We start from the raw sequence: 22,254 nt of genomic DNA on the forward strand, positions 1-22,254 counted from the left end.
CCCCCCCCCCCCCCCCCCCCCCCCCCCCCCCCCCCCCCCCCCCCCCCCCCCCCCCCCCCCCCCCCCCCCGGCCCTGCCCTGCCCTGCCCTGCCCTGCCCCGCCGCCATGGCGGAGCCCGCGCCCGCGGGCGTCTCCTCGCTGCCCCGCGAGGTCCGCGAGCAGCTGGCCGAGCTGGAGCTGGAGCTCTCGGAAGGTGAGCGAGGGGGGAGCTGCGGGAGAGGGTGGGGGAATGTGGCCGGGGAGGTGGCGGCGGGGGGGGAAGGAGGGAGGAAGCGCCGGGGGCTGCGGGTTGGGGTCGTGTCTGGGGGGACCCTCCCGACTGACCCCTCGGGGGGGACCCCCGCGCTGGGAGCATCGTCTGAGGGGGGGGAGGGATCCCCCGGGGACCCTCTGACTGACCCCCGGACTGACCCCCAGGGGACCCCCCGAGTGAGTCCCCCGACCCCGGGCGGACCTTCCTGACCCCGGGGGGACCCCCCAACAACCCCCAATCTGCGAACCCTGCTGGGAGCCTTTTGCTGGTCCCGGCCGGGTGACCCGATCCCCCCTTCCCCATCCACCCCGGGAGGGTTTTTTTTCCTCCCCTTGGCCTCTTCCCCATCGTTCCCGAGCTGAGGATGCGGGGCGGGAGGGGGAGACCCCCGGGACAGCCCGTTCTGGGGCGGGGGAGCCGCAGGAACTTCGGGCACACAACGGAGACAAACCCCGTGTTCTTCCCACTTTCTGAATAAGTTCATTTTTTTTTTTTTGCCATAATCTCTTCAGAGCATGCGCTTTTTTTTTTTTTTTTTTTTTTTTTTTTTTTTTTTTTTTTTTTTTTTTTTTTTTTTTTTTTTTTTTTTTTTTTTTTTTTTTTGCTTGGCTTTTTTTTTTTGGTGTTTTTTCGGTTTTTTGGGTTTTTTTTTTGTTTTTTTGCCATGGGTTCGTCTTTGTTTCCCAGCGTTTCAAATGCTGCTCTCGGTGCAGCTTTGTTGTGAGCCTCCCTTGCGGGATGGAGCTGAGGCGGGGGGGAGGTGGGGGAAGGTTGCAGAGCAGGTAGCTCAGATTTGCATATCTTTAATTTTCCTCCCTCTGTCAGGGCACGGAGCTCGATGCCAAAATCAGCGGCTTCTCAGGAGGGTCCATTCCCTGGCTGGGATAATCACAAGAGTCAGAATATCCTGAGCTGGAAGGGACCCTACGAGGACCATCCATGTCTCTGTTAGCATTAAAAAATTAAGAAAAAATGAAGTTGCAGGAACGTCCTGCTTTTGCTCTGCTTATCCCAGAGCATAAAAGGGCATAAAAGACACTTATTCACCCTTTGGAGATGAGGAATTCACTCCCTGAGCTGGGGGCTGCCCACGCTGGCACTGGAGGTTCTGCCAGCTGAGAAGGCCATGGCACTGCTTTCCTGGCACGGCTTGGCTGGAGTTAAACCCCTGTTTTTGGGCTGGTTGGGGTTTGGGTGAAGGGTTTTTCGGATTTACCTTCAGCAAACGCTGAGCTAGAGCGATGAGGTGTCTGGTGTTGGGTCTGGGGGGGACCCTGTGATAACAAAGCACTGAGGGACTGTCTCCCCTGCTGCTCAAAATGCAGCACCAAGCAGGGGGTTTATGCTTTTTGGAGAATTCCCTGAGCGTTTTAAGCATTTTCTGAAGTTTGTTTCTCGTGGCACTGGGATGGATTGTGCTGCAAACTTGGAAATAAATGAGCTGCTGTTGCTGGACGGGCTGCTGTGGCATCCCCCTAATCTTTAAGGAGCTCCTCAAATGCCTCCAACTTCAGTGCCACAGAGTGAAGTTTTGTGGCTTATGTAAGTAATTTTCCCAATATTAAATCCACTGCCCCCCTTTTGTGGGTTTAATACTCGGATTTCTTAACGTGCGTGCCGAGGATTTGTTTGTGCAAATCACTTTTTCTGACAGAAAAAAAAAACCCCACACACCCCCGTGTGAGTACAAAGAATTTTGGGTGACGTATTTCAGAATTTTGGGGACGTATTTCAGGGGCTGTTGTTGCTGCTGAGGTGGCTGAGGTCTGACCTGGGAAGGGGAGTAAGGTAATGTCATGGTGGAGTTGTTGAAAAATAACGCCCCAGTTTGAGGCTTAAGCTGAGGGATTTCCAGGGCTGTGTGTGCATTGTTCAGCTGAGAATAACCAAGGGCTGTTGACAGTAAACAATATTGAATAGAAGCATTTTATTAAAAATGGCAGCAGGGCTCCCTGTGTAACTGCTCAGATAAGAACACTCGATCCCTTTTTTTTTTTTCCCACCCCCTTGTTGCAGCTTTATTTGTCCCTGGGCCTCACTGTTGACAGTGTAAATGTTTCTGTCGGGTTTTTTTTGGGCTGTTTTGGGGAGAGGAGGGGGACCTGCAGCTGCAGGGAGCAGCCTGGGGTCCCTGCCAGCAGGGGCTGGAGGTGGCTGTGTCCCTGATGGATGATGTGACAGCAGGGAGTACCTGGCTCCAGGTGCAGGGAATGCTGCCTGGGAACACAGGCTGCTGCGTGCTGAGCCTTGCAGGGAGTTTCAATGCAGGGCTGCGTTCCCATCAACCACCCCAGAGCCGAGAATTTATGACAAAACAGGGGGGGAAATACAGTATATTAAAATGTTATCTGGCGTCCTGCTCGCGGAGGTGCCGCGTCAGCAGGCGGGATGCAAAGTGGAGCGGGATTAGCGTGTAATGTATGCTGGAAATAGAAATCAGGAGTTTGCAGTGATGGGCTCCCTCAGAGGAACAGCCTGTGCAGTCAGAGCAGCAGGACTGATTGTACCTCTGGATTATTCCTCGTGGTCGGTGTGGAAGGAACAGTCGTCCCCCCCGCCCGGGGTGCATCGGAAGCGTCTGAGTGAAGCAGGGGGGGGACGTGCCTCAGGAAACGGGAATTGCTCAGTAATCGACATCTCACTGTAAGTCTTGGGCCTCAGAGATGGTTTTGATTCCAGCTCGTTTGTTTCTTCAGTCGTCTCCTGTCGGTGGGAAGAACGTTCCACCCAAATGTGAACTTGGAGAGACCCCCGTCCCCCCACAGAGGGGTCGGTGTCGCTGCCTCTGAGTAAGAATGTTCAAGTAGCAATAACTGTGTATCAGCTGAGAATTGGGTCACGGAGCTGTGGGAAACCTGGAACCTGCTCGTTACTCGTGTTTCCCTCCTTTCCTCGCTTTCAGGACATTTTTCCCTTCCAGTGCTTTTCTTCATCTGTCAGGGACGCCCACAATTCTGCATCTCTGGTGATGGGAAGGGCTGTCTCTGCATTTGCATCTGCCTCCTGTTCCGTGAGTGAAAGTGCCAGGGATGTGAACTTTAAAGGAGACTTTCCCCTCCCTCCCCGTTTTCACGTGGCTGTGGGTGCAGGAAGCTCAAGTCTCACACCTTGGGGCTGAGCTGCAGCGCTGGGAGAAGGTGACTCTGGATCCACCACACGGCGCTGCTCCTTGAGGTGCTCTCAGTGTGTGCTGAGGGGTTCACAGAGCAGGGCAAAGCCCACATTCGGTGGAAAATGTGGGTATTAAAGCTCTCCAGCGCTTTGCTTGGGGTGCTCCTCCACTTCTGGGTGAAATTTTGAGGCTTTCCTCTCACGTTAACCTCCTCCCGGCCATTAATGGGACGCTCTGGAATGCCCAGATTCAAAGGCTCTAATTAAGCACCATCAGAGGGTTTGTTTCAGCACTGTGGTGCTGCCTGGGTGGGGAGGTTTGGGAGCTCTGGCAGGGACAGCAGGACAAAGGACAGCAGCCCAGCAGCCTGCCAGCCCCCACTGCAGGGCCCAGCCTGGCTCTGTGAGGGTTAAACCCCCTCCTAAAGAGCTGGTTTGGCTGCTGGGGGGTTGTTTCCCCCTGGTTTGTTTAGCAGGAAAGGGGTGGCAGTGGAGTGAACTCCAGCTGGTGGGGTCTGACTGTGGAGGGAGGGGAACTCCATCTCATAGCAACAGGATCTCCTGTGAGCAGCTCGGGCCTCTCCAGTGTCACTTCAGCCCCTCCTGTGACAGGGTTACCTGTGGGCAGGAGGAGGGAGCTGGTTTCTGTTTGCTTTTCTTAGTCAAACACACGTTTGCTGTCTGGTGTGTGATCCTGTGGGGGTGTTTGCTGTGGGTGCACCCGTGTTTGTGCCCGTTGTCCCTTCCCGGTGTTGCGTGAGGCTGCAGGAGCACCAGGGGTGGGTGGGTGGGTTGGGTGGGCACTCGTGGAGAAAAAAAAAAAGGAGCATCAGCAAAAGGGTGGAAGCCCCGGGGCTGAAGGGCAGCCAAGTGGGACAGAACCTCAGTGGAAGGGAACGTGTTGACTCAAGCAAGTGGGTAGAGCCCCTGTTTTGCTTGGCTGGAGGGTTTCCTGTGGAATGGGGGGGGATTTCTGCGATCTGTCAGAAATGGTGCGTTTCGGTTTGCAGCCCCTGATTTGCCAGGCGCCTGTCAGAGGAGGTGGGGGCCCTTTTTTTGTAGATTAGGCAGCTGAAGCACAGAATTTAAATTACAGAGTCAAGGGGAAGTCGTTGTCTGAGCACGGGGCTGGATTGTGCTGAGTGAGCAGAAAGGTTTTGCCTGAGTTTCTCCCCCCACTCGGAGGGGAACTGTGGGCAAAGCCCAGAAAAGGGTGAAGAAGAGCTTTATAAACATCAGCAAGTCGAATCTGATCGCCTTGTAGCTGTAACAGGACTTGCAGGTGGTTTTTGTGCATTTATGCAGCATCTCACCCACAAGCCTTGCATTAGGCAAAACCGGCACTGGGAAAGCTTTTATGTTGCTTCCTTAATTTACCTGCAGGACTGAGAGCGGGTGGGCCCCAGATCTGCTGAGAAATCCGTGTCTGTGTGAGCAGCCAGCACAGGCACAGCTCTGGGAGCTTTGAAATGCCCCCAAACCCCTCTGGAGTCTGTCACGGGGAGCTGGCTGTGCTCATCCAGGGATCATCCTCCCAGCCTTGGCTGGCTCTGCAGAGATCCCCGACAAGGATCCTTCATCTGCCTTCACTGCAGATGGAATGGTGGGGGGTTTTTTTAAGCCTCTACAACCCAGGAAGAGGCAATGCAAACGTGGAGCAGGCGGTGTCTGTGCCACAGGAAAGAGGAAATCCAGCTCCAGCCGCCAGCACGAGCAGCAAAGCACCAGATCCCCGGCAGGGGCAAGCAGAAGGTCCCCAGGATGATCACAGATCTCTGCCAAGGCAGAGTGGTTCGAGTGATTAATGGTTTGCAGAGAGGGAGTCAAACACAAACACTGGGGAGAAGTATTTTGGCTACTGCGAGTGGGAGTGGGGTTTGCTGCTGGTGCGTGACTGGAGAGTGTGAGCCCACGGGGAAGGGGAGGGGAGGGAGGTTTTTGGAGCATCCAGGGGCTGGAATAACGAAGGATAACCAGCAGAGTTAGAGAATGTGCGTATTTTCATGTTGTCCCTTTTCCACTTAGGAAATGAGGACCGAGTTTGGGGCTGCTTTTAAAAGCTGCAGCCCTGACCCTTTGCCTTGGGGGAGAGGAGGAAATTAGAGGCTTTAAAGAGAGTCCTGCACCTCCTCCCCTGGTCGCTCCTCTGGAGCTCTGCAGGAGTCAGAACCAGTTCCCTGGGCTGGGAGGAGAGGCCAACCGGGTAGCAACGATTCCCAGCTTGTCTTTTATGACTCCCAGCGCTTCCAGGAGGGGTGACATTCCGCCGTTTCAGCCGGATCTGGGGGACCTTCCCCGAGACCTGCTGGCCCGTCTGCACCAGAGCGGGGGTTTTGTCCTACATAACCCGCCGCTCAGCCTGCTATTTTGAATTCTGGAGCAATGAAATATTGAGCAGCAGATGCGATGGGTTGGGCAGAGGAGCTGCAGGGGGGGAGAGAGAGAGAGAGAGAGAGGCCGCCCGCTCTTCCCAGCGCCGGGGAGGCGCCCACGGAGCGCTGGTGATGGGGTGGGAAGGGGTGACGGCTCCTTCCTGGTGCCCCCTCCCCGATTAGTTTGTGGTGGGGTGCTCTGCCCGCTGGGTTTATCGTGTTTGTTCAGTGGCAGGTTTCGGGAGCCAGGGAGTGAACTCATGGCCAGCGCTCCCCCGGGGGTGGGGGGGGACGGACGGGAGCTTGCACAGTTCCTGTTTGCATTTCTCCCGGAGACAATGTGCAGATAATTCCTCAGGATGGTTTGCTTTCCTTTTCCACCGCGTGTCTCGCCTGGAAAAAAAGCGTTTCCCGGAGCTCTCAGTGGCTTTGCTCGCTTGCTTTTTGGACCTGGACCCGTGGAGAGAGAGGGACTGGAGCGTTTCCTCTGTCGGGCCGGCTCAGCCCCAAATTTTTTTGGAGAGCTTGTGAAATCAGGGAAGAGTCATCAGGCCAGGATGTCTGGTCGTGCTAATTAGGATGGAGGGGCCTTTACTCTCGCACCAGGTGTGAGGAGAGGGTGATTTGTGGCTTAGGGATGCTCCAGAGGCAGCAGCATTCCATCTGCTCCGTGGGTTTCCCATTGCACTCCGAGGTGAAAAGCCTCGGGAGAAGCCTCACACCTGTATTTCTCATCCCTGGATCGTGTGCTGGGCTGTCACTCTCGCCCTGGTGTTGGGAGCAAAATGCCTGTCTCCATCAGCTGCTGTTCCTCTCCAGCTTCAGAGCTGGGGGTTTTGGGAAGCACCTCTTGGAGTAAACACGGGCAGGACGATAGTTTAGGTTACAGGGGGTTTATCCCAAAGATAGGAGTGTAACAGCAACTTCACTGCCCTTGCTGGGAGCAAACACCTCCTTTTATTTAGCGTGACTCGAGCTGATGAAAAGGAAAAAAAAAGAGAAAAAAAAAGAAAAGTTTAAGTTTTAGCACTTTTCCGCCAACGTAAACTTTTTCTAATTCTTGTCGACTCGAGAACTGCTGATGCAAACTGGGTCTTCTGGCCTCTTGAATTCCACGGGGATGGGAGCCCACAGGGCCTGGGGGGGGGGGGGGGGCATCCGTTAATCCATTTTATGAGCCCAGGATGCCCGTTCCTGGTTCCTGCCTGAGTGATCAGCGCCAGAATTGTCCTCTTTTTTTTCCCCAGCCCCGTGTCCCTAGGGAGCAAAAAAAAAAACCAGCCAGGAGAATTGTATCCCCTGCCTGATAAAATTAGGTCTCCTGTAATCTCCCTCGGAAGGGCCGGATGGATGGCTGGCTGCCTTGAAAAACACATGTTTTAATGCAGGAATAATGCATTCCATTTGGGATGGCTGTAGCCGTGGGAGCTGGGGGCTGAGTGCTCCTGTTTTGCCTCTGGGATCAGGACTAATGCCACACACCAGCCAGGGTCTAAAGCGCAGCGCTGGAAAAGGATTGTTTGGGGATGCTTCTCCTGCCTTTCTCTCCTAAGAAGGGTATTGTTCCTGTGCCTTCGTCCTAAAGGAGTGGGGAAATTAAGGCTTTTACTGGAGATAAAGCACAAGCTGCAAGGAGGTGAAGTCAGAGCCTGCCTGTGTTCCTGGAGTTCAGCTCACTGCACTGGAAAATTTCCTTGGGAATAGCAGCACTGGCGTTCCTCTGCTACAGGTTTATAATGAATTTCTCTGAGAGCAGCACAGGTAACTTTTGGAGGAAGTCCTGGCTCATCCCCTCCACTTCTGCAGAGAGGAGGGGAAGGGACCTGGCAGAGCTCCCCTTTTCCAGAGGGAAGGGACCTGACAGAGCTCCCCTTTTCCAGAGGGAAGGCACGGCTGCCCCTGCAGTCCCACGTCTCTGTGGTGCACACAGATCCCTCTGTTCCCTTGGGAATCAACCCCCATGTGGCACTTCCCTCTTCTCCCCCTGAGCTGCTCCTGCCACCGCAGGAAGCCCAGAACAAGGATTTTCCTACTGCTCATCTTCCACGTGAGCCATGGCCGTGGTTGCCACCAGGATGGACTGTGGGTGACACGGGGGGGGATGTGGGAAGGGGTGACAGAGGAGCTGTGGGGGGGACAAGCCACGGGAGATTTTTGGGAAGTGCCACGTTTGGAACGTGCGAGAGAAATGAGTTGGTTGGGCCCCGAGTTGGAAGGTTGTGGTTGAAGGGGGAATGATACAGCAGATAAAACATCAGACTGAGGGCTGGAAGGTTCTGTGTCAGGCCCTGTCCCTGTGTGTGGTTCCAGAAAGGGCAGTCAAGTGAGGACATGCTGGGGGAGGGTTTGTGTTTCCTGCTGTCCCACCTTTAACCCACCAGCTCTTCATTTGGGGTGCTGATGAACCTCTGACACAGGGAACCATTCCAGTCTGGGCCACCTTTGCTGGCAGTGCTGTGGTCTCTGCTCCCTGGGAGTCCATCGGGGACGGCCTGACAGGATGTTTCCTTTGCCTGGCGGTTGCATCCCCATCATCTCCTTTCCCTATAATTATGAATGAGCCCTTCTCGGAAACAGTGATCCCAGAGAGGAGCTGAGCAGCCAAAAAAACCCCGAGGAGGGGAGGGAGGCTTGGGGAGTTTTCTGCTGCCCTTCCAGCGAGAGGTGAGAGCAGAGCTGACACTTGTAGGAGGTTGCTGTGGGGTGAGGAAGGGAGCGCTGTCCCCTCTGACATTCCCACTCACAATGTGCGTTGTCACTGGGATCAGGAGCGGCAGAATTCCTCCCGGGAGCTGGGAGGTGACACGGCAAATTCCAGGCTGTGATTGTTCACCCTGTGATGGAGAGTCAGGTGACGGGAGCGGGGGGAGATAAAAGTCCCCGATCCTCGGAGGGATTAAACAGATCTGCAGGTTATTAAACTGTGCTGCTCCCCCCCCACACCACCTTAATTGAAATACAAGCAGAAAATGCCTGTGAAAATGTTCCATTCCTGGCGCTCAGGAGCTCGCTGTGTGTCCCAGGGGGTGGTTGGAGGTGGCTCTGGCTGTGGGACACGGAAAGGGAAGGGCTGTCGTGGGTGAGTTCACTTGGGATGGCCCCGTGCTGCAGGCTGGAGGAATCCTGCCCCTTCCACGGTGTGTCCTCCAGGGCTGCATCCCAGCTTTCCCAACAAAGCCCTGGGCAGCAGGCTGGGCTCGGCCTGCCCTCACCTCTTCCACCTCACTCCTTCCACCTCGGGGGAGCCGAGAGCTTTGGCAAACCAGGGGACGGCACTTTGGTGAAGCGTTCAGGAATCCAAGCTTTGTTTCCTTTAAAAAGATACCTGAACTTCCACGTTGTTTCAGGAGCAGTGAAAGAATCTGTGAGGAACCGAATTGCTGAGTATTTTGAGGCTTTTTTTTTTTAGGCTTTTGTGGCGATCCTGGAAAAAATGTGGAAGGCGGGACCGAAGCTTCCCGTGTTGCAAAAGGGAGGTCTCAGGATGGGCAAGTGGGTGTTTTCAGAGTCTTGAGAGCAGTGTTTATTCTTAGGGCAGAAACTTCGAGTGATCCCTTGTGGATTAAAAAAAAAAGAACAATTCTTATTGTGATGGGGATGAAAACCTCCCCCCCCCTTCCCTGCTCTGGCGCAGTTTGGGATTGGAAGTTGCCGCGGTGAAAAGGGGGAAGTCTCGTTGTTGTTGTGAACTCCCAGGCAGGAGGGGGAGATGCCCAGGGCTGAGGTGAGAGCCTGGGTCACAGAGCTGTCACTGCCACTGTGCCATTTGCAGGCTGTGGTGTGGGAATTTGCGTGTTCAGGGAGTTTTTCGGTGATGCTGATGGTGAGTTCTGGTTGAACACGACATAAACCCACTGTATTTGTGCAATTTCTCCTGTCTGCTTTAAATTCTCTCTGCTTTAAATCCTTGAAAATACCCCGAATGTAAAAAGTCCTGCGGTGCAGGGGAGAAAAAAAAAAAAAAAAAAAAAGTCAATTATTGAGTCCCAAATAGGGAGAATTGAGGATGAAGGCGAAGCAAATGAGTCAGATATAAATAATCCCATTATGTCTTGGCTGCAGCCACACCTAGAAACCTTGAGCAAACATTTCTGTGGAGTTATTCCCGTGTTTGATACACTTTACTTGTTAAGTCCTGTTTTAAAATTGCAGCGTGCAGAAATGGTGTGGGGCCAGTCACCACTGACATTAAAGACTTGGGAACGTCGTTTCAAGTCATTCTGACCGGGAGCACAAGAGGCCTGAGCTGGAACAGAGTTCGTTTGCTCTGATATTTCCCCCCCCCCCCCCCCCAATCAGAAAAATCCATAACCCTGGAGCCGGGTTGTTGCCTTGGAAGGCTTTCCAGGCAATTCTTTTTGCAGCAGGCCTTTAAAAAAAAACGTCTGGCTGGAAGAGCAAACAGGAAGATGTAATTACCCTTTGCCTTTTGTGTGTCAAATCCTCGTTCGCTGGACAGAGCTGTGGTAAAACACTTTTGGGAGTAGCTCCTTGGAGCATGGAATCCGTGAGGAAAAGCACTTGGATCCAGCAGAGATCCTGCTGGATGTGTTGGGAATGATGTCCTGTGTTTTAGGGGGGTAATTACTCACCCCCTAGTGTGGGTTTCAGGGTTGATAAGCTGGTTTTTTAACACTTCTGAACAAATCCGGGGTTCTGCAGGATCTGGGAGCTCCTGCCCTGCAAAGTGACAGCGTCGGGGTCTGGGTGGAGGAGCTCACAGAAATTCCCAGAGCTGCTGTGGAATCCTTGACACCTCGAGAGGAGCCTGCGAAACAGTCCAGGGAAGGGAGAGGGGAAAGGGGTCTGGCGAAGTGGGGAGATCTGGGAGATGTCAGAGCTGGTTTTTTGCTGTTATTCCATCCATCAGGAAGAATTACTGCAGAAAGGTTTCCTGTGGGTGAAGTGAGACCAGAAGTCCCCAGGATTTACTGTCACACCCGGGGTAAGCCTGCAGCCCTTGGATCCTTTCCACCTTTTAAAGGGATTGTTTGAAGCTGTTTCATGGGTTTCCTACTTGAAAGGTGGATTTCTGCTCCTTCAGCACATTCTGCCCCGAGCAGTCGCAGGCAGATCTGTGTCTTAACTCACTGAACCAGTTAATGGTGGAGCTGGGAACGCTGTTTGCCGTCTCCCTGGGACACTGGGCGAGGGATGGACCGTGCTGGCTCTTCCAGGGAGTTCCCTGGCCGAGGGGGAAAGAGCTGACTGGGGGTTTCCTGCGCTGCCCTTCCCCTGTGGCTGGGCCGGGTGCGAATTCCACGCGTTATCTGGGGATGGAGGCACATCTGAAGGGGAAGGAGGCAGCGAGGCCAGGGGGCAAAGTGCCAGTTGTGGTGACTGCAGGGATCCTGTGCCCGTCTGGAGGCTGGGGCAGCCCCTTTCCCTGGGAAGGAGATGGATGCAGCCGCCTGGAAACTGCGGGCACTTGTGCTGGTCAGGCCCCGGTAGCTCTTGGGCTGGAATTCGAGGATCTTGTGCTGGGATTCCCAGGGAAGGGAAGGCTCTGTGCCTCTGGGATGACTGGCTGCTCCATGGACTGAATTCCAGCGTGTTTTGTGTGGGAACCAGAGCGGGGAGACCAACTGGAGGATCCCAATGGATGTCAGCTCTGAGCCGGTGCAGCCGAGCACGTCGCAGACAGGCAGGTTCCCCTGTCCAGATCCCTGCCACTTCCCCTGTCCAGATCCCTGCCACTTCCCCTGTCCAGATCCCTGCCACTTCCTTCTCCTCTGCGTGGAAAGGAGGTTTTTGGGTGATTCAGGGCTGTCACACCAGGCTGCTGAGGGTCGCTGTCAGCGGAGCAGCTGATTTTAGCAGGTGTTTCTGGGCCAGGGGTTTAAGGTTTGGGTTTTTTTTTCTTTTGTTCCTCCTTTTAGTGCTTTTAACATGAAATACTCAGCCCTACCTGTCTGGGGTGCCACAGCCTGCAGGTGCTTTTCTGGAGGCTCCTTTGGGCTGTCACCGAGGTCAGTGCCGTGTTTGGTGGGAGCATCTCAGCTGGGAGTCCCCCCGAGCAGTTTATTTTCTTTCTGCCTCTCTCAGGCATTTCTGTGTTGTGCTTCCAGAATCCCGGTGCTGGAGAGGGAACAATCCTGTTGTGCAGGGGAGGTTGGAGGGAAGGGGTTGTTTTATTTTCCCCCTACATCATCATTTCTCCTGAGGGGCTCTTACGTAGCGTGGCACGAATTTCACTCCCTCCAAACATCTGGAGCCAGCAGAGGAGTCCTGGAGAGCAGAAGTGGAGGGCAGGGATCCAACCCATGTCCACAACCCTCCTTTTTTTTCCAGAAGGTTTTGCTTAATTGCAAGTTTTCTGTTTGGACGTTAAAATCCTTTACTTTCTCTCTCTTGGCAGAGTGTCTTGTCCTAAATTATCGCTGTCAACACGTCCTTGGCCCTTCCTGCCCCTCCACCCCCCCAGTGCTGCTCTGGTTTGCTGTCAGAGGCCCCCCATGTTCGCAGCTGAAAGCAGAGCCTGCTGTGAGCATCGTGTTTTATCCCACAGATAGGAGCATCTCCCTGGCCATGCCATTCCATTGACGCCCTGGTTCTCCAAGCAGTGGAGTGCTCCGTGGGTGTTTGATATCCACTGATTTACAGCTCCCTTAGGCACCCTCCTGCGAGCCTTACTCTGCTTTTTCAGGTGATGATTTTGTTAAGTTTGGGCTCATTTTTATTATTATTATTATTTTTATTTTATTTTAAGGTGGTTTTTTTTGGTGGACATTTTAAGAGTTGCCCGTGCCTGGAGGGGATTTAGCTGGCAGGATCTTTTCCTGCTGCCAGCACCAGTGAGTTCAAAGTCTTGGGTGTCTGTTTTCCATGAGTGAAGTTGAAGGGCTGACGTGTCTTTTTTGCATAGTAATAAAACCAGGCTAATTCTGCAGAATTAAGTGCTAATGGGAAATAAAGCAATAAAGATTAGTTTGTTATTGAAAGTAATTCTGCTTCCACCTTGGAGGGACCTTGGGTTATTGCTGAGAGAAACTGCACAGTCACCTTTGCTTGAAATTTAGCACGGGGTGAAAAATTAAAAGATGATCTCACTCTCATTAAAATGAGGTAATTGATGTCATCATTCAATTACAAGATCTTTCAGGAGCTTTTGGCAAGTCTTTCCAGGTTGTTATTAAAGACCTGACCGAGGATCCTTGGACAGGAGGGAATGGGGATCGTTCTCTGTGAGGTAACAGGAAGGTAAAGGAGCATCCCAGGAAAATCCCCAAGCCTGAACTCCTGCAGGCAGAGCCACCAGTGTCCTCCTCCTTTGTGGAGGTTCCAGCTCTTTTCATCTCCTGCTCTGGGCTACAGAGAGCTGGGGAGGCAAAGGAGAACTCGGAGGGGGGGGGTTTGTGCTGCCTTCATCATTTTCAGAGCATGAATATTTAATTGAGGCTTCTTCAGGCTTTTAGCAGATTTGCCAGGCAGGCTTCCTGCGGTGGTGGATGTGAGGACGACTGGGGAGAGCATTTGGACTCGCTTACAGGATGGAAACGGGGTTGGTTTGTTTGGATTTGGGACTGAAGCGCTTCTAAGAAGCCCATCCTGTTCCGTCGGTGACTTTGCCATAAACTTCACCAGACACCAGAGCCAGCAGTTTCTCCTCTTGTGACAGTCCAGCCAAGCCACTGCTGTGTTTGGGTGACCCAAACCTGTGTTTGGGTGACAGTGTCCAGCTTTCACTTGGTGAGGGCAGAAATCTGGTTGTTCTCACTGCTCCTACGTGGTCAGGGGGGTTGTGTGAGTGATATTCCGTCTTTTTTTTTTTGACCCATCTTTGCAATAAATTTGGCCTTGGAGAGGTTGCACCTCGTGATGCAAATACACCCTGGAATTTTTACCTCTTACTGGGCCTGAAGTTCCTTTTTCAGATTTATTCAAGAGGAGGGCTCAGGATGTGAGGGCAGCTCTGGTGGCCTTTCAGTACAGGAGCTGGTTTGGCCTGACAGGCATTTGGATCCAGTTTAGAGATTGATTGGGGATTTTTCCCTCTGTGCAGCTGCCAATTTTATTTCCCAGGGAATGTTTCTTTCCAGCTGACCAGTGTTTGCTGGGTCAGGCCATCCCTTGTTTAAAAGAATCTTTTCACAACCGTGTCCCTTGATACTTTTCAGTGCTGAATCAACCCACAGGGAGCTTCTCATCTACCTGCTCAAATCCATTTCTAGGGGAGCATGTTTGTTTTTCTTGCCTTTTTTTTTTTTTTTTGGTAACAAATAAACCCCAGTGAGTTTATTTTCACCGTGTCCAACGTCCAGTGTCTGTGGTCTTGGTGTGAGTGGGGTGCAGAGGCACCAAAATCAGCCAGAACAATCTGCAGGACACCTCCAGGGTTGGGGCCTCCACCACCTGCCTGGGCAGCCCCTTCCAGTGCAAGAATATTGCACTGTAGGTAATTCCTGTGTTAATCTGTTGTTAAAGACCGAAGTTTCCAAACTAAGTCATGTCTGTAGCTGCACGGTCTTTTTTTCTTTTTTTTTTTTTGAGCTCCTTTGTTCGTTTTGTTTGTGTTCTTTTCCTCTCTGTCGAGTTGCTGACTCTGTGCTCTTAAATAATCCCGCTGATTTCTCCATACTTCCTTCCCTCCACAAGTGAGACATGTGAGAATTCAGTTTATTTAAGTTGGAAGAGGGGACACTGCACCCTGAGAGAGGCCACGGGAGGAAAATCCTCTGTCAGGAGCCGCTGTGGGTTTGGAAAGGGCTGCTGAAATAAGAACCTTTCTTACTTTGAAGCCTGTTTTTTTTTTTTTTGGTTTGAAGTCCACTGGTGTCAGCGTGGGAGGGATATTTGTCTTCCCAGTTGTGTGAAAGTATGTCGTGGCAGTGGTGATGTTCTGACAGAGGGCAATAAAATTCCACGTTGTGAGGATGTTGGTGTTTGGAACGTCAGAAATATCGGTGCGATGTCACAGTGCGATAAACTGATTTACCGCTCCTGGTGACCACAGCAGGATTTCCCTGCTAAAAGGGGCCACTTTGTGTCCAGAAGGGGAATGCCATTCCCTTTAAAGAGCTCTGAATGTGCTTTATTAAGGAGGGAAAAGGGTGTGTTTTCCCAGGAAGGAGTTCGGTGGCTCCGGGGTGGGTTCTTTCTCGCTCATTGGAGTTCAGGGAGGGGGTTTCTCCCCTTTACTGGGGGAGTTTTGCTCATTATTTTGATCTTCCACGCAGCTTTCAGGGCTTTCACAGGAGGAGGATCTGCCACATCCTGCTCTCCAGGCCGGAACAAAGCGCTGCTGAAGGAGGCAGTGACTGTGCCCAAGGAGCCCTTGGACAGGAGTGATCCCTCTTGTGAGGAGCTGACAGGATAATGGGCTTCCTGGGTCCTGCTGGGGACGTGCCAGCAGGGTTTCCTTAGCGCTGGCATTCCTCAGGGAGCCGTGGATGGCATGTAAACACAACTTGCAGGCTCCACACAGCCCGTCCCGAGCTCCTGCCAGGCTGGGCAGGGCGTTTTTCCTCCGCTCTCTCTGCTTTAAATCTGCTCTCCCAGGCTGTGCAGAGTCCCAGGCTGCTCCCATTCCTGGGAATACAGCTCTGGGGTGGGATGAGGGGGGTGGTGAAGGAGGGGCTTTGGTTCCCACTGGTCAGGCTCGAAGGGAAGGAGCGGGAAAGCCAAGCACGGCTGCGGGAGCTGCCTCTGTCGGGGACGCCCTGGGAACTCGGTGGGAGTTTCCTCCAGTCAAATCACGGGTGTCACACACTAATTGGAGGCTGGTAAAAGTTTAATAATTGTATTGCTTTGCCTTTAAGTAGTGGGATCCTGCTCTGGTGACTAATCCTGTTTAATAGGGACTGTCCTCGAGTGAACACTTGGGAGAGCTCTGCAGTGACTGGGGGTTGTGTTTCAGATTGAAGAGCTTTGGGAGAAACATCTTCTGCTCTCCGGAGCAGCCACCACTTTGCTGCTGCTTTTTTCTGTGGAGTGGGAGTGACATCCTTATGGACACACACTTGGTACTGTCCCTGTGGGAAGACCAGGCTGGGAGGGATGTAGGACACGTGTCTGACCTCCCCATTTTTAAAAAAATTCCTTCTTGCAGTTGGTTTTTTTTCGGGGTTGGTTGGTTGGTTGGTTGGTTCTGGTTTTTGAGTTTTGTTTGAGGAAGGATCCTGTAAGTGCCGGTGCTTCCATCAGGATCCCTCTCCTTGTTTCATCGTGCCCAGTCATCGACCTCATCGCCCTGTGACTTGGAATAGCATTTTCCCATCTGGAAATACATCATTACTCTGCAGGGTGAGGTGGTGCCAACTGGGTTAGTGCTCTGGAAGGCTGTCTTTAAGGGCAGGTCAGAGTTGCTGTGTGCTGATCACTAGATAGGACAAATAATTGCTCTTCAGTTCTTTCTCCTCCCCTTCCTGCATCTTGTTCAAGAATTTAGGATTTAATTCAGCGAAGTGACTTGGGGTGCAGTTGGGCTGAGCCGGGCTGTGCACCCAGACTGCCCCTTGGGATGGTTGGAGAGGGTTTGGAGGAGAGTTACGAGCAAGGAGTGCCTGTGGCACTTGCCTTCTGTTAAGGATTGAAGCCAAGAGAGTGATGAGATGTTGGCACCCGAAAAGGTGGGCGACAGGAACTGTGTGTGGGATCGAAACAAACCCGCAGCAACTTCTGCCTCAGTCCCTTCGTGTTCCCTGCGTGGGTTTGGTTGTATTTTCATTCCCCGGGCCAGATTTGTAGAGTCCACACTCCTCTGTCCACGTGGAGAAAGTGCAAACTGGGAGAGCTGTGTGAGTGTTCGTGTGAAACCTCTCGCTGGGCTGGACAGGCAGCCCCTGGCAGAGGGTTATCAGCACTCCCAGCTGGGATCAGTCAGTCTGTACCTGGAGGGAGACAATGCAGCACCTGAACCCTGTGCTGAGTCACAGGGGCTGTCACAGAGCTGAGTCATTTCCTGGGGAATTCGGCTTTTCCGTGTGGTGGGAGAGGGGGTTGAGTGCCTGGGAGTTCCTGTCTGTGAGCAGCAGGTTAGTCAGCAAAGGGAGTTTATTCAGGGCCAGAATCACTTGAGTGGGTTTTTTTTCCTTGCTCTGAGCTGTCTTGCTTTACTCAGCCTGTGAGAGCAGCTGGTTCTTGGGAGCGTGTGTGACACTGTCTGTGTCCCCTCTGCAGACGGTTCTGGGGTTACAGACTGTGCAGCCTCTGAACTCTCTCAGCTCTCGTTGGGCTGCTGATTAAAAATAGATGGAAACATTTCTGCTGAATCCATTCTGCAAGAATCCTGTTCGTGACAAAGCCTCGGGTCCGTGCCCTTTGTGGCACTCAGGAGGGAAAATGCATTCCCCTCTCCCCCCTCCACCATGACAAGTGGGAGCTATTTAAAGGATTTTTAGGTGGTTTTCCCCGGGATGGGGTTGCATGCAAGATTTATTGTTTGTGCATGGGATTCAGCTGTTTGTGTGCATGTGCTGCACCTGAGTTTTATGGGCTACATGTAAAATTTATAGGGCTGCACTCTGCAACAGAAATATCTCCCATAAAGGTGCTGGGTGGTAGGATTTTGGTCTGAGCAGCTGTAGCTGGGGAAGGCCCTTAAATAAACTTTTAAGTGAGGAGACCACAGTGATGCTGTTTGAGACGCATGTGAGCATGTTCTCCTGTGCCTGCTGCGAGAGGAGAATCCACCAGGGTGTAGTTACACCCACGAGAGGCTCTTTTCCTGACAGCCATGGTTTCCAAAGCCTCTGGGAGCTCCTCCTGTGAGCCTGGGCAGTGCTGGTGCCAGCAGGAGTGCCCGGGATAAGTTACCACCGGCGTGTTTTTAGGGTGGGGAAGGGAAGGTCTGAGGCTGAGGTCGAGCTGGTGGCACCTCCTTGTCACTGGTCACTCCCAGGGAGGACAGAGCCCTGTCCTGAGCTCACCCACTTTGGGTGATGCATCACATATGGCCTGGCAGATTATTGCTGGAAATACCCTGCCCAGACGGGTTGAGCCGAGGACAGAGGGATCTGCTGCTCCTGGGAAACGCTGCTGCGAGATAAAGGCGTTCTTGGGTGCACTTCCAGGAGTTGGATTTATTGCTTCCAGTCAAAAAAAAAGTAAAAAAAAAAAATAATTTTTTTTTTAGAGGTTTGGGGCAACCCAGAGAGTGACGCGGGGGGGGGGATTGAAGAGCACCTTGTGACCTGGAACGACCCAGACGTGGCCCAGAAACCTCCTCTGGAATCACCTCCTTTCGAAACAATGAAATGTTGGGGATTAAAATAGTTCTCAGTTGGGTGAAACAACGCTCCTAAGCCCTCCAGAAGAGGGTTTTTTTGGAGCTGCAGAACAGAGCCCCCACAGTGCTGGGGCCAAGGCGGCTTGTCCTGCGTGCGCGAATTAATCTGGAGCTGATCTGTCTGTGAAACTTTCGGCGCCCGAATCTGCGGCGGTTTTAATGCTTGTGCCCAACAAACACAGCTTTGTGAGCGGGGCTGGGCTTTTCAGTGCCCTATTCACGCTCCTGATGGGAACAGAATGGTGCTGTTAAAGGGGGAGCTGCGGAGCCAAACCTGTGCTCCTTGATTTGCTGACGTTTGGGGTTTTGTTTTTTGTTGATTTTTTTTTTTTGTTTTGGTTTTTTTTGGTGTGTTTTTTGTGGTGACAAATAAGAGTTGAGAAAGGCGTTTCTTTCTCTCAAGAAATCACACTGTTGTCTGGAAGGCTGTTGGTTTACAGACCTCAGTACTTATCTCCAAGAAGGAAACCTGATATACAGCTTCACCCGAAGGAAGGAGGAGGAATCTTTGAAGATGCATCATCCTTTGGCCTCAAACAGAACGAGGCAATTGTCTAAACTTGTTTCCAGCGTAGTTTTTGTGCTGCAGTTGTAGCCAAAGAGTGGTGGGAGTGGAAGGCCATTCCACAGGTATAGCCTGTTTGAACACACACGACCTTAGAGGGAAAAAAAAAAAAAAAAAAAGGTTTAAATGCTGTGTTTTGGGCCTGGGATTGGGATGTGCCAGCTCTAACCCTTGGGGAGGGTGAAGGATGCCCAGAAGGTGCCAGTCCTCCAGGAAAAGCACAGAATCCCAGACTGGTTTAGGTGGGAAGGGACCTTAAATCTCGTCCAGTCCCACCCCCTGCCAAGGGCAGAGGCACCTTCCACCAGCCCAGGTTGCTCCAAGCTGGCCTTGGACACGTCCAGGGATCCAGGGGCAGCCACAGCTCCTCTGGGAAATCCATTCCAGGGCCTTCCAGAAATTCCAGGAATTTCTTCCAGAAAAAAACCCAAACAGCTGTGGGTTTTTTTTTTTTTTCCTACCCAAATTTGTGCCCAATTTCTATCCAGGCCACAAGTGCCCTCAAGCCCTCACTTCGGGTTCCTCAGAGGTGCCACCTGCCACTCCAGTCTCTCTTACCTGCAGCCAGGAGAACGTTTTGGAATTCCAGCAGCACTTCTGGGCTTCCCTGTCTCCTGGTTCAGGGCCAGGTCATCCAATCTCAAGCCCTGCAGACCCAGGCTGGGTGTTCTGCTCTTTTCAGAGCAGGTCCAAGGTGTGATAAAACCACCCAAGGGGATCAACAGGGGGACAGGCAAGAAAGGCAAAGTCATCAGGTCATTTCTGGGGTTGAGACGTGACAAGCAGCTGCAGCCAGTGATGATGGAATAATGTCATTATCTCTGTTATAACCTCATTGTGGCACTTGCCCTTAGCAGGGTGGCTGGCAGCGTTTTGGGGCCGGTGGAAATGCCAGAGGCCCCCGCCACAAAAATTCCCACAAAGTGCTGGAAACATCAACAGATTGTTGTTGTTGTTGTTGTTGTTTTTTCTTTTAAAGCATACAAACAGTTTCTAAAACTGCACACAAACTGCTTTCAGATTGGAAGCCTTCCCTTGCCCCAGCCCCGTGTTTGCAGGCTTTGTTGGGGAGATGCTACGTGATCATTTTCCCTAATTTCTCCACTGTAGTAATTATGGTTTTGTTAGACAGTAAATGATTCAGTGTTCTCACTCCATGGGGGAAGGGGAGCGGGGATGTTGAAAGAGGAGCATTGTCTGAGCGCAGCAGGATTAGCTGGTGTTACCACCTTGCACTGATTGAGCACCCCTTGGTTAGCAAAGATCATCAGCGCTAATTGCTGAAAAGCCTGCCTGGCGTCAGCGGGCGCTGAGTGAGGCTCCCCGGGATCCGGAGGATCCAGAGGCTCCAGAGGCTCCTCTGCTGCAGGATTTGAATACAGGTGGAAGGAACATCCAGGCTTCCCTGTCAAGCCTTTCTCTTCCACTGCCAGAAACGTCCCTCGGCTGGGTTTGCGCCCCGAGGGGTCAGTTCTGGGTTTTCTCGCGGGAAATTGGGAGAATCAGGGTGAAAAATGAACCCCAGGATCCCTTTTTTTTACGGAATTCCATCTCTCAGGTGTGCACTTGTGTAATCCCAGACGAGCAGGGCCTCGTGGATTCCATCCTGGAGGTGCTGGCGCTCGGGATTGTCGTCTGGGCGTTCCACGTGAGGAAAATCCTCGTTCCCCGGTGGAGCTGGTCTTGTGCCTGCAGACCAGAAGCGTTGATTTCTGCTCTGAACGCGCAGAAAGGGCGTCTCAGGTGTGTTTGCAAGACCTGCCCTCACTGCAAGCGGTGGCAGGAAGGAAGAAGAGCCTCTTCCTCCCCCCCAGCAGCAGCTCAGCTCCCTGTCACGTGTCCCCTAAAGCGCCCTGGAGCCTCTTCCCTTCGAGCAGAGCCCCATTTCCTGCCTGGGGCCTCCTCAGCTCGGGGAGGCTCCTCTTAGGATGCAGATAAATATAGAGTGATGCTTGGAGCTGGGAGGGAGCCAGGGGGAGGTCTCAGCACTGCCTGTGCCCGTGATTCCTTCCCCAGGAACGAGCCAGCACCGTTTGAAAAGCCCGAGTTGTCGGCTCTTCGCCGGCTTCGGGAGGATCCAGCACCCCAAGTGCCACAGGGGGGGGGGTTCAGGGGATGGAAGTGGGGTCGATGGTTGAGCAGGTTTGCGTTGGAGGTTCTGGGGATGGTCCTGGTGCTCTTCCTGGGGCTGTAATTTGTGGTGTTCCATGAGGGAGTCCACGTCCGTGCCCGGATCTCGCCGCTTCCGTTTCCCGTGGATCGGCGGGAAAGGAATGGGGTGAAAGAAAACTTCTCCTTCAGGGATTCCTCAGCTTCTGTCTCGGTGGACTGGCACCAAATTTGGACTGTGCATGACTGGGGAGGTTCTATTCCATGAATTCCTCAAAAGGACGTTGCTCCCTCCCAGGACTGGGGATGCCACTGGGGCAGGACAGTTGTGGTTGCAGGAATCACATCATCACGTTCAGGAGGTGACTCTGCCCACGAGGTTTTTCCCAGGAGGACAATCCCTGTGTGTGTTGCTGGAGCTTTTATTTCAGGTGATGGTGCTTTGGTTGGCACTCTGGGAAAGAGCTCAGATTTCCCTTTTTTTTCCTCCCAACTTCCAGTCCCTGCCCAATCCCAATCCAGTAGGGCTGGTCTCAGAATTGAAACTCTATTTTTTCTAACCCTGTGCAGGTGTTTGAGACCATCATCCTCTTTGCTAAAACAGTGATTGATTCATTTCTTTGTGTTACCACAAACTCTACCTGGAGGTTCAGCACTAGGAGGACGCAGAGCTGCCGGGGAGCCCCAGGAATTTATCACCTTTATTTCTGTTGCTTGAGATTCGCTGGTTGGAACTTTTCCTGCTCTTGCCAAACAGCATTAGGCTTTTATTTTTTTTATTGGCTTATGCTCAGGAAATCCTTTTCTCAGCAGCAATATCAGTGATCTGCATCACGGGGCTGTTTCAGTTACAAGCAGAGTTCTGCCCTGAGTTACCTTCTTGTTTCTCAGTATTCTCTCTCATCTCAGCTTCAGATTTCCCGGTGCCGGTCTGGGAACCGCTTGCGTTCCGGTGAGGATGGGTTTGTTTTATTGGTGGGATATTAGTGTGGAATTTATGAGGATTTTCTGCTTCCCAGCACGTGAAACAGGAAGGGATGCCACCAGGGCTTGCACCTAAAGTTCTGGCATTTGTTCATGATGTACTTGGATTATTTGTGAGTGTTGTGTTCCTGAGTAATTCCAACCATTTTCCATGGCAAGTGTTTCATTACACGTAGAGCGTAACCACCGATGCCAAGAGTCCAATTAAATCTCGTGGAGAAATTAATCACCAAATAACAAGCTCCAAACAAACCTGTGGGTTGGATCCCAGGGAGAAGTCCCTCCCCTGGCTCCGGGTGCCTCCCAAATGAACTGGGTGTCCCGGGGGCAGGGCAGGGAGGGGATTGTCCCGCTCTGATCTCAGCTGGGGCGGCCTCACCTCAGTCCTGGGGGCAGTTTGGGCACCACGAGGTAAAAAAGGTCTAAAGCTGCTGCTTTAGAGGGTCCAGAGGAGGGACACAGGGATGGGGAAGGGTCTGGAGGAGCAGCTGAGGGCACTGGGGTTGTTCAGCTGGAGAGGAGACTGAGGGGAGACTCCTCAGGGTCTGCAGCTCCGACCTCTGCTCTCTGTGAGCAGGGACAGCACCCAGGGAAGGGCTGGAGCTGTGCCAGGGCAGGGTCAGGTTGGGTTTT

General features: G+C 52.7%; 1 protein-coding gene across 3 annotated transcripts in view; it reads left to right on the top strand.

Moving 5' to 3' along the window:
* Positions 1-102: 102 nt before the first annotated feature.
* Positions 103-22,254, top strand: part of DIP2B (disco interacting protein 2 homolog B) — a 54,835-nt gene continuing 32,683 nt past the window's right edge. For 2 of the 3 annotated variants that reach the window (XM_027907121.1, XM_027907122.1), the window contains exon 1: positions 103-194. In XM_027907121.1, the coding sequence (XP_027762922.1) occupies positions 107-194 (88 nt within the window). In that variant the 5' untranslated portion in view covers positions 103-106. The remainder of the gene's footprint in view (positions 195-22,254) is intronic. The other variant, XM_027907120.1, reaches the window with a different exon arrangement.

Source organism: Empidonax traillii, unplaced genomic scaffold (genome assembly GCF_003031625.1).
Source record: "Empidonax traillii isolate 1590-97213 ecotype Southwest subspecies unplaced genomic scaffold, ASM303162v1 scaffold1401:size261456, whole genome shotgun sequence".
Classification (NCBI taxonomy): Eukaryota; Metazoa; Chordata; class Aves; order Passeriformes; family Tyrannidae; genus Empidonax; species Empidonax traillii.